The sequence below is a fragment of the Suillus subaureus genome (assembly GCF_016647635.1).
Source record: "Suillus subaureus strain MN1 chromosome Unknown BJ212scaffold_1, whole genome shotgun sequence".
Taxonomy (NCBI): Eukaryota; Fungi; Basidiomycota; class Agaricomycetes; order Boletales; family Suillaceae; genus Suillus; species Suillus subaureus.
In genome coordinates this window covers 515,069-525,891 of record NW_024538557.1, presented here as the reverse complement: position 1 = coordinate 525,891, position 10,823 = coordinate 515,069, and the positions used below count along the sequence as shown (strand labels likewise).

General features: G+C 47.9%; 6 protein-coding genes across 6 annotated transcripts; 3 read left to right on the top strand and 3 right to left on the bottom strand.

Moving 5' to 3' along the window:
* Nucleotides 1-825: 825 nt before the first annotated feature.
* BJ212DRAFT_1443112 (L30e-like protein) lies at nucleotides 826-1,369 on the bottom strand (the record flags this gene model as incomplete). Its single annotated transcript, XM_041337778.1, has 4 exons — nucleotides 826-984; nucleotides 1,041-1,144; nucleotides 1,201-1,261; nucleotides 1,313-1,369. The coding sequence occupies 4 exons, from the start codon at nucleotides 1,367-1,369 to the stop codon at nucleotides 826-828; spliced, it is 381 nt and encodes a 126-aa protein (XP_041199736.1).
* A 112-nt stretch (nucleotides 1,370-1,481) lies between these two features.
* Nucleotides 1,482-3,533, top strand: BJ212DRAFT_1309052 (uncharacterized protein). The gene is made up of 4 exons (XM_041333912.1): nucleotides 1,482-2,330; nucleotides 2,387-2,596; nucleotides 2,652-3,116; nucleotides 3,174-3,533. The coding sequence occupies exons 1-4, from the start codon at nucleotides 1,803-1,805 to the stop codon at nucleotides 3,228-3,230; spliced, it is 1,260 nt and encodes a 419-aa protein (XP_041199735.1). The 5' UTR covers nucleotides 1,482-1,802; the 3' UTR covers nucleotides 3,231-3,533.
* A 47-nt stretch (nucleotides 3,534-3,580) lies between these two features.
* BJ212DRAFT_1257405 (ribosome biogenesis protein BRX1) lies at nucleotides 3,581-4,713 on the top strand (the record flags this gene model as incomplete). Its single annotated transcript, XM_041329850.1, has 5 exons — nucleotides 3,581-3,800; nucleotides 3,856-4,145; nucleotides 4,212-4,313; nucleotides 4,369-4,504; nucleotides 4,559-4,713. The coding sequence occupies 5 exons, from the start codon at nucleotides 3,581-3,583 to the stop codon at nucleotides 4,711-4,713; spliced, it is 903 nt and encodes a 300-aa protein (XP_041199734.1).
* A 601-nt stretch (nucleotides 4,714-5,314) lies between these two features.
* On the top strand, nucleotides 5,315-7,069 carry BJ212DRAFT_1443109 (uncharacterized protein; the record flags this gene model as incomplete). Its single annotated transcript, XM_041337777.1, has 3 exons — nucleotides 5,315-5,382; nucleotides 5,435-6,211; nucleotides 6,268-7,069. The coding sequence occupies 3 exons, from the start codon at nucleotides 5,315-5,317 to the stop codon at nucleotides 7,067-7,069; spliced, it is 1,647 nt and encodes a 548-aa protein (XP_041199733.1).
* Nucleotides 7,015-8,117, bottom strand: BJ212DRAFT_13966 (uncharacterized protein). Its single transcript, XM_041337217.1, has 2 exons — nucleotides 8,009-8,117; nucleotides 7,015-7,955 (listed from the first exon to the last, which is right to left on the bottom strand). Exons 1-2 carry the CDS (start codon nucleotides 8,010-8,012, stop codon nucleotides 7,363-7,365), a joined length of 597 nt encoding a protein of 198 aa, XP_041199732.1. The 5' UTR covers nucleotides 8,013-8,117; the 3' UTR covers nucleotides 7,015-7,362.
* A 57-nt stretch (nucleotides 8,118-8,174) lies between these two features.
* BJ212DRAFT_1309045 (uncharacterized protein) lies at nucleotides 8,175-10,503 on the bottom strand. Its single transcript, XM_041333911.1, has 4 exons — nucleotides 9,855-10,503; nucleotides 9,639-9,799; nucleotides 8,822-9,584; nucleotides 8,175-8,762 (listed from the first exon to the last, which is right to left on the bottom strand). Exons 1-4 carry the CDS (start codon nucleotides 10,267-10,269, stop codon nucleotides 8,350-8,352), a joined length of 1,752 nt encoding a protein of 583 aa, XP_041199731.1. The 5' UTR covers nucleotides 10,270-10,503; the 3' UTR covers nucleotides 8,175-8,349.
* Between the last annotated feature and the right edge of the window lie 320 nt (nucleotides 10,504-10,823).

Here is a 10,823-nt window from a genome sequence, read left to right as displayed (position 1 = left end):
TCCAAAGATCTCAGTATCCCGATCTACTGTCTGTATCAATATGGCCACTTCTCATCATCTCTATATAGAACTTATCTTTTTGAAGAGTTCGGATTTTTATCAGGTCGCCCGGCGTGTATAGATAGTGCTAGGACCACGCCTCATCCTTGGTGTTCGAGAATAGGTTTGGCAAACCGATGATTTTGTGCAGGAAGCATGTAGCTGTTCATCAGTACCCATAGCAATCGCACGAAACTGTAATCATGCGGAACTAGATCTCGCAACTACATAGCCCAAGTCGCTCTATATATCTAGGTCCCTTTGCGCTCGATAACTGCATTTAGGTTGCGGATCAATTACCTGGTGACCAGTCCATAAAGGAACGAGCTGTAAGTATCAGATGGAATGGTCTTGGAATGGTCGGTGACCACTTAAGCATCCGTAGTAATATTGGGGCTCAGGCTGGTCACTGTAACTGAGTCAAGACTGTCGTCCCTTAACTGTTATGCCAAAAGCCAGTGATACTGAAAGCTTGTGTTTCAGTATCGCAGACAGTATTTATGTAGACTATGGGAACTCTAGTAAGCCAGCGTGCTTACAGTCACGAGCTGTGTCCGTCGAACTACTATATTGTTCCATCTGGCTCTATGGATCTTATTTGACATTCCTGGAAAACATAGAGTAAGTCACAATATTTGCATAAGCACGCGTCATTTACTGGAAAATCGGGAAAGGTGGCCTTTAAAAGATGACATCTAGTTGCTGTATATCATACAGGAGATATACCAAAAATGATGTAACAACCGTAATACCAGCAGTTATCTGTCTTGCTCCGCAATGAGAATATCAGAACATCAACTTTTCGATCGCAATCTTGACATTGCGGATCTGGCTTTGCAGCTCCCTGGCCTCGCTGGTCGTGACGCTGGCAGCGATGACAGGCCTGGACACATTGCATGCACGTCCAAGGGCTGCCTTGGAAGGAATGAACACGTATGGAACATTCTGTATAATCAGCAGTCAGCGATTAACGGTGCAAATAAGCTCGAGAGAGAGCACACCTTTTCCTCGCAAAGAAGGGGAAGGTGCAAAAGAATTTCGAGAGGCTCGGTATCTGCGGTGAGGACGATGAACTCCGCCACACCACGGTTGAGGGTCTTGGTCGCTGTGAAGGTGGCCTATCAGATGCAGGGAACGGAAAAGAGATTGGATGTTGCCCACCTTCATTGGCACCTTTTTTTAGTTGTTTGTACTGACCGGCCTGTTGTACCAAGTCCAAGATCTACGATACCATGATGTCAGTTGTTAGTGATGAGCTCTCGAGAAGACTTACGGAGTTTGTTAGGCCCTCATCTGCAAGAGGCCATGCTTTTCCGCGTGCTTCAGCCATTATGAATAAACTGACCTCACTTTGGATTGATCCTTGGTCAAAAAAAAATATCGATATCTAGATGGTTTGCATTAAGTAGCAGAAGTTGGTTGGGTGTTGTGGCTGTGGTGTATTGGTATGTTTGTCGTTGAAGAAACCCAAGTCAACGTATACTGGACTGTCGTTTCTTGTGTCGTAGAAACTATTTGGGCTACAGGAGAACCTAGTTTCAAGTAAACAACGGTTATTCGTTGTATAAAACTTGTAAAGGAGGTAAGTCAATTTCAGTACTATTCAATCCGTATCCAACTCGCAATCCGTCTTCCTCACCACATCCACTCGTCCCCCATCAGACATTTCAAACCACACTACCATACGATACCACACTATCAAGCCCATCACTCCAGAATCCCGTCCTCCTAACCAAAAAAGATTTTTGAGCTGAATTTCGAAAATGGCAGAAGCAGACTACAATCGCAAGAGGTCGCGCTCTCCTTCTGACTCTGACGAGAAGAAGCATCATAAGCGTGCTAACACAGGCGCTACGGCTCACGCGGATGACTCACGAGTTGACAAACACCAGGGTTCTGGTTCAACAACCGCTACGTCTATGACTCGCGATGTGAACATGACGGAAACTTCCGCATCCGTAGCAGATACTACTGCGTCTACTCCTTCTCCCAAGGAAACTCCATCCAGCAGTCGACGCGACGAGTCTCGCACTCGCTCTGAAGAGGCCGGAAAATCAACTTCCATGTCTGCTCCACCTTCCTCGTCCTCGGCTCCCGCCCCTCCCTCAGCCATGATTCATATGCGTTGTTTGATCGTTACACAGGACGCGTCAATCATCATTGGAAAGGGTGGTTCGCATGTCAATGAGATCAGAGACAAGAGTGGGGCTCGTGTTATGGTCTCTGAGAGTATTCCCGGTAACCCTGAGAGAATTCTCAATGTCAGCGGGCCGCTTGATGCTGTATCCAAGGTAAGCTCCAGACATCTTTTTGGCATTTCTTTTTGTTCATCATAATAAACCTATAGGCTTTTGGTCTTATTGTACGACGGATCAATGACGAACCTTTCGATGTACCTTCAGTTCCTGGAAGTCGTGCAGTAACTATCAAGTTCATGATTCCAAACTCGCGCATGGGTTCTGTGATAGGGAAACAAGGTTCAAAAATCAAGGAAATTCAAGATGCCAGCGGAGCACGACTGAACGCAAGTGAGGGTATGCTCCCCGGTTCGACTGAGGTATAGTACAAGACTTCATTGTAAGGCGGCAACTAATTGTTTTGTGGGAATGTAGCGAGTCCTAAGCGTTGCAGGTGTTGCAGATGCTATCCATATAGCAACCTACTACATCGGCAATATCCTCATCGAAGCGCAAGAACGCATGCCTTCTGCGTCCTCTAGTCATTCTAGTTACCGCCCTTCCAGCTATTCTCGACGACCCCCGTATACTGGCTCATCATATGTGCCAGGGTATGCGAGCGCGTCGCAGCCTTACGGTGCCCCACCGCCCCCTAATCCACCACAGCAGCTGCAAACACAACAAATATACATCCCCAATGATTTGGTGGGCTGTATTATTGGGAAGGGGGGTAGTAAAATCAATGAAATCCGCCATATGAGCGCTAGTCAGATCAAAATCATGGAACCAGGTGCCGGGCTTAACGGCGCTCCAGCACCTCCAGGTAACGAAAACGAGCGTTTGGTTGTCATAACTGGACAGCCTGCGAACATTCAGATGGCAGTACAACTGCTGTATCACGTACGTTCCTCCCGTTTGAATGACGTTGAGAATTTCCTCACGCGTGAGCTGTTTCAGCGGTTGGAACAAGAGAAGCAAAAGCAGCTACGAACATCCACTTCATCTTCTTCTTGAGCTCGCACTGCGGCCCTTGGACTCATGCGCTGTTACTTTGTTTTCATTTGTCGACAAATCTTCAAGCATGCTTGCTGTGCTTTCTTTTCCTTTTTGATGTTATGGCTGTGAAAAGATCAACGCTTTCACAATGCAGATATGTACATTAGTTGCCTTGCCTGTCTTTGGTCCTTGGTCAAGCAATTTTTTCTGCTTGCCGCTGGTGTTGGTATGACCTAACAAGTATTTACATTTTTTAATGTGTTTTTTTTTGCCCTGTTGTCCCGCTTTCTGGTATTTATGGTGCGATAGTTACGTAAACCATGACCGAAAATTTTGTCTTTGAATCCACACTAGCTGTAGACAACCAGATGGCCCCACTCCTTACAGCTCAAAAAGCATACGCCGCGAAGCTCGATGCCAAAGGCAAACGAAAAATGGATGATATTGATGTCGACGGTGACGACGTCCAGCAACCTAAACAGAAGAGGAACAAACAACGCGTCTTGCTACTCTCCTCTCGGGGTATCACCCACCGCATGAGACATCTCATGAACGATCTCGAGACTCTGCTACCTCATGTAAAGAAAGGTAAGGTAATGCTTTTGTGGACAGATTCATCAGTTCTTAATGGGATCTATCTCAGATTCCAAACTTGATTCGAAATCACAGTTACATCTCCTGCCCGAGATAGCAGACCTGAACAATTGCAATAACACGCTCTACTTTGAGGCAAGGAGACATGAAGACCTGTACATGTGGGCTACGAAAACACCAAATGGGCCCAGCATAAAATTGCACGTTCAAAACGTGCATACGATGGATGAGCTGAAGATGACCGGAAACTGTCTAAAAGGAAGCAGAGGAATTCTCAGCTTTGACAAAGCGTTTGATGAAACGGAGTGGGGCAAGCTTACCAAAGAGGTTTTCACGCATGTACGTTCATGGGCCATGATCAAGGTAGAATGCTGACACGTGGTTATATTCCGTTCCTCCACGTAGATCTTTGGCGTTCCCCCACTAGCTCGGAAAGCCAAACCGTTTATCGACCATGTCTTAACCTTTTCTATTCTCGATAACAAAATCTGGTTCCGGAATTTCCAGGTATGCTGGTTCTTTCGGTTTATTGCCAAGCGTTGACTCGGTTTCCTCTCCGTAGATAATGGAAAAGGATCCATTGCAGCCAAACGGCCCGCCTCAAACGTCTCTCGTTGAGATTGGCCCCCGATTTGTGCTGACGCCCATCCGTATTTTTGAAGGAGCCTTTGGTGGCGCAACCATTTATTCCAATCCTGGTTCGTACACTGAAGCAAACTTGTTTCTTACTCAAGAACTCACTTCACAAATAGAATTCGTTACGCCTGCTTCCGTGCGCTCAGTAATCAGGCATGCCAGAGGTGACAAATACCGTCAACGGAAAGAAGCTCAGGAGGAGACATTGAAGAGAAAAGTACTTCGTAAGAGGGACGAAGATGCACTGGCAGTATCCAAGGTGTTCGCGTAGACGCCTACGCGTGTCATTAACGTGTAATCGTACCGAGCGGTAAGCACACCAACTTGGCGTGCTTATATGGTATTTCTGGATGATTATCTACGTGCTTTTGTAGCGTTATACACGTTTTCTCGCCTTTGCGATGACCTGTATCCATCTGCTCAACGTTTACGTGACAGACGCATCTGTTCTTCCTGCTTTTGGAGCGTTTTCTTCATACGGCTTGCTTTGTGCTCTAGCGCTCTGGCAGTAGCGCTTCTCCATTGTCTCGCACTTCAAGAGGTGCACAGCCACCAAACCTATGTTTGCTTTGTGCGCTCACAAAGGCAACAACCGGTTTAACGAAACAAAAGGAATTTTTGGCTCGGCAAACGTTCCCGCCTGACCAGGATAGCGTGCCTTGACAAATTTTAGCTGATACCGAAGCTCAGCCGTTCCAGACGGTGAGCCACGCGCCTTTTGTTCTGCCTTAGAAGTGCAGATTGGACTATGCGTGGGTGGATGTAACCGAGCGCGAATATATCCTATATAACGACTCGTGTTTGTCGCTTAATGGAAAGTCATTCTCCTGGCTGCAGTCGCTGATATCCCCAGTCTCCTATAGACAGCTGATATGCCTGTGTCAATAGACATCATCCCGTTTTCGGATTCTTTAGAATTGTATGGTGAACCAGACTTTTCGTGAGCTAGAACTGAAGTCAAACATCTCACTTGTGCTGATAGACCTCGCTAGATCTGCCTTCTCTCTGGCAGGCCATGTGTCGATCTCGCTCAGTTCACCTTCGTCCATGTTCCAGCGCCGGCGAAGCACAACACGTGCTTTGATGCAGTCGCTCACCGTCACATTTGAGGGACAATCCGAAATAATCACCCCAGACATTGGGTATGCCCCTCTGCGACTCTGCTCCATCACTCGCGAGCTTGTAAATGGTGAATCCGTCGACCTTTCCAACGATGGGCACGAAGATTCCAATAAGCCCTGCTCTTGGAATGTTATTTTTGACATCCCTGTTCCTGGCTGGTTGCCGACTACGTCTACGTACGGAGATCGCAGTGCAGTTGAAGTTGGGACGCGCTACGCCTTGTATGCCACTGCAACTTTTATCTATCTCGAGGATGGCAACTCCTCCATATTCAGCAGCTTTTGTTCACCTTTTGGCTGTCGTACTCACACAGTCAATGCGCCAAGATGTCCAGTTAGTCTCGCTCGTTTTGCCGAGGTCCCTTCTGGCCCCTCCTCCTTGTCCTCTACCTCCGTCTTCCCGATGGCATTGTTCATCGTCGATGCGCAATCAGGGCAAGATGACACAAAAACAGACAAAACGTCTATTCCACCTGAAATCCTGAAGAAGATTCAGGTCGTCGCGTCCATTCCAAATGCAGTGACTTTGGATGAGACATCTGTTCCTCTCATCTTGCGCTTACAAGGCAATGAACTAGACGGCTTTCAGCGACAGCGCCTTCAGATAACTGATTTCACTGTTGATGTTGAACAGATCGAAACGTACAGGTGTGTTGCGTTATTTTCCATCTATTGTTCGTGGTGCTAACGACACGTCTATCCAGGAGCACTACTTCTCTTGATTGCTTAGCTCGATTTATGGTCCCGCCTAGGACGCAACAACCTCCTTCTTTGCCCCTTCGGAATGCACACTCTGTACATACACTCTATGAGGTCGGCCTTCTCACAACTCCGTATCCCTCCAAATCTACCTCGACCCGTTCGTTTTCCCTTTTCGATCCTTCGAATTCTGGAAAGTACATTATTTCTGGTGACGGCCGCGTCTTTGTGCATGACTCTCTAAAGGGCAATGCGACCACTCCTTCTCCGTCAGAGAACTGGTATGTGCTCGAGGCAAATGTGCCTTTGGCACCAGAGCCCCACCAAATAGATTGGGCTGGGCTCCGCAGCCGTCGCATATCTGAAAATAGCCCTCTTTTCAGTGTGTGCCACCTGATGCACATTACGCTCCGGTGCGTCTACGAACAACCAGACGGTGAGGTTGTGTGTGAACGCCTCCACTTTTCACTGCCCATGCAGCATGTGCGGGTGGCTGTCCCACAAATTAATCCGTCCGCTGCTGATCGCACTATTGTGGGTGCAATGGAGTTCCCAAAAAGCGTTCCATACAGCCAGAGTCTTCCTGCATACTCTCAACTCTTCTACTCGAATGGAGAGCGCAAGATCGATTACTCAACTCCTCTTCCACTTTATGAGCCTCCGCCATCAGCTTCAACATCATCTTCATTCACTCTTGATCACAATGACGATGATCAAAATCAATCTCATAATAATTTTCTGATTTGCATATACACTAACACTCGCACTCCAAAACCGAAGACACTAATATTATCATGTAATATTTAAGACGTTCAGTCCACTACACTTTCCTTTCTTTTGATCCATTGTCGTACTGCTCTTTTGTCCTCTTTCGTTCTGCTGATCTGGCAGATTTGCTTGTTTCCTGCTTTCACTTGCGTTGATCTAGTCCGCATACCAATCGTTCCTCGCACCTCGCAACCAATCTCAAAGAAGAATTGTATCACCACGACTCCTTGTTCCGTACATCATGTAACAAACCTACACTGCAGTAATGAAGTCTTGTCGCTATTGTCACCATGATCCTAGTCCTTGATCCTAGGCAACGTCTGGTGTCACTGTTATTTTATGTAACACTTGCCAGTGTTGCACTGGTCCTCGCACCGAACGATCCACACTTCTGTGCCTTCAAAGCTCGCTAGGTACACACGTTCTTCCTCGGAGTCCCCGCAGCAAAGAACAACTGATTCTGCACCATCTAGGCCCGTCTCTGGACCCTCAACGACTGTGGTGGCCCGCAGCTCATCAGCGGCCTTCTTCCGCTCTGCAACCCCATCTTCATCTGCAATATAACTGATGGACATGTGCGGAAATACTGGGGCTGAAGGCGATGCTCCATCCTTGTCAAGCGCGACCATAATATGTTCATGCAGCGCGACGAGTTCGGTCGTCTTCTTCACAGATATGAAGACAGACCTAAAATAATGATCGCCGACTTCAAGCTTCTGGAACTCGACTGGGATTGGATACAAAGTAGATGGTATGGCTCGTAGAATTACATCCTGCGTTGCCTTTGTCGAGCTTGCTAGTGTGATATGAGGGGTTATCTCCGGATAGGAAGCAGCGGACACTGGACGTGTCTTGGGCTGCTTTGGCAACACCTTTTGGATAAGTTGCAATTGGGTGGGATTGGGCATCAGCCACAGCGAGAGACCTGCGACGTAGCCTGGTTTTGTTAAACCGCAACAATGACTGGTATGCACGTACCCATCTGGATCCAAAATGGTATCGATGAAGTGTACCTGGCAGATTGATGAAGAGCTAGTAGAAAAGAGAAGAGCAGAAGATAACTCCTAAATCAGTGCCACCTTCCCGAGCAGTTGCCATCAGACTCCCAGTAGCTAGACGATGATCAAGTATCACGTCCTCAATTTTCAGAACAAAGGAGTGTCCGCAGAAAATAGGTTGCACGTTGTAACGTGCTAAGTGGCACGAGTGATATTTGTTCGACACAGAATATACATGAAGTACACAAACAAAGCATCAGTGATCAGATCCTTGTCAATTAGCGGATTAGCATTACACAAAGCAGTCAATCATTGCGAAACCTAAACCTCATCAGTGGGCCCACGAGATCCCAAGCTCACCCAGCTACTTTCCACCGTAGATGTATCGCCATCGCCAGAATTACTCTCGAAGTCAGCCTCAGAGCCTGTCTCATGTTCACTTATGTCTTCAGGCTCGGAAAGAGGCTCGGTCTGCTCGTGCGCTGGAGCAGCTGCCTCTGGAGGTGACGGACGTGGAGCTGAGTGTGTTCTGCTCACTGTCAAGGAAGATGATGGAAGAACTACAGAAGCCGCGGTAGAGGATGGAACATTGCGAGCCACCTTTGGGACCGTGTGTGGCTGGGCAGGAGGCACAGGCAACAGCCGATTACGGACACCAACCAATATGTGGGGTAGACTCAGCAATGCATCTAGCAGCATGCCAGGGAGGAATGACGCAAACGTGTATGTCCCTGCTGTATGGACAACAATCGTTAACTCTCATACATGCGTGAAAAACGGAAAAACAACGAACCGCCAGCACCAACAGCAAATCGGTCACCACGAATCCAATCTCTAATTTTCTCGTACCCAACACCAACACGGATACCGCAGATCGTTTTACTTGCCATCTTGGTCTTTGTTCCGGCACTGACGACGCCAACTATGTTATTTACTAGGACAGAGATGTCCTCCGGTCTGCGAGACTGTCCCATGCTAGTTTCTCCGAGCGCAGCGAATGCTTGACCGTAAGTTGCTTTCTCTGAGGCAGTCCAGTCGTCCATCGCATGTGAATTTGCAAGACTGGAGACGGGGGTTTCGCCAACGACACCCACATCAACAGCAACAATACGGATGGAACTCATGCCTTGTCCAACAGCAACCTCACGGCGTAACACATCCAACGCACGAAGAGTGGCCGCTGCGCTCATAGCACTAACTCCACTGAAAGGCAGTCCAACACGTGCATCAGCGGCAGGGAGACACACGATGATGGACTTGCGTCCACACACACGCCGGGCGTCCGCGCGGAGTAATGGTAGGAGTGCTTGAAGTGCCTGGAGAGGGGCAAAGTGCGTGGAGAGAAGATGTGGAAGATAAGTACTCCGTAAAGATAGCTGTTCAATGGGGGTTGGTGCCGTATGAATGGATGGAATCGGTAGTGTAAGAAGAGATATTATGGAGTGGAGAAGGGGATGATAAGGGGTGGCTGCATATGGGTCACCAGCGGCTGTAATTGGAAACCGTCGGGACAAAGTGGATGCGAGCGACCGAAGGAAGATTGGGATGGTGCCAGGCTAAATGATCTTCGGTTAGATGAACTTGGGGAACAGGGATCAGCAATTGCACACCTCATTAGGGTCAAGAACAAGAGCTCGGACAAAGCCATGTCCTTTGTTTTCAATGCTGCTAACAGCTTCCGGCGTGGAGACGCTAGTAATAACGATGTATCCCTTCTGCTCAAGTTCGATGATAAGAGGGAGACCCAAAGGGTGATCGCCACCCAAGACAACTAAGAAGATATCAGCAATGAAAAGGCAATCCAAGCGAGTAGTAGAAGTGCTTACCAACAACCTGCCGTTTCTCAGGAGTGACAGTAGTCGACCGAACTCTTCTCTTATGGGTGTGCGTCATATGGAAGGTAGTATAGCCAGCAAGTAGGCCAGCTCCAAGAGCTGTTACTGCTATGCTAGAGCTCTTCCATGGGTGTTCTATAATCCAATCACCAGCCTTCTCTACGAGAGTCCTCGGGGGTGGAGGTGGAGGTGGGGGTGGAGGAACCTCGAATGCCCCAAGACCAGGGACATGGATGTCAGGGAATGAAGAAAAACCAGGTGGCCCAAAGCGAGAGATGTCAACCCAAAGACGGTGAACGGCCTCTCGGATGTTTGGAAGACCAGGCGAGGCGGCCGCCACGGAATTTGTCAGAAAGCGTTCGAGAGACTGAAAGTATTCCTCGACTTCGTCAATGGATGGGACCATTGTTGGAAATTTAGCAGGAAAATAACGTAGAGATCACAACCGAAGCCCAAGCACGAAATGCAAGCCCTTTGAGAGCTGGCAGTGCTACTTGTCGCTGATTCGTATCGATATCTCGGATTCTGCCTTGTGGCTAAGTATAGGGTCTACTACCGTCCGACGGTGCCGTTCGGTGGCCCAAAATGTTGTCATAGTCAACAAACGTCAAGTCAAATATTATCTGCACGAATATTTTTACGAGATAAAGCTCAAGGCCGAGCTTCGCCAACAGCAACCTTGTCCTACAAGTACTAATGTCGTGTACTATCATTTGGAGAATGCATCAAAGGTACAATAAATGTACATCATCAGCAGTATCATACTTTGGAAAGTAGCGAGCCAGGCCTGGCAACAATCGAGAAAAGCTGCGGAAAATTTGCCGTCGGACAATACGCAACATGTGTGATGAGAATAAGAAGATTTCAATAGACGGGCTCCGACAAATGATTGAGATGAATATAACTTTCAGAAAGCACAACTCAGAGGGTTGGATTTACTAGTAGTCAGAAGATGCTTGA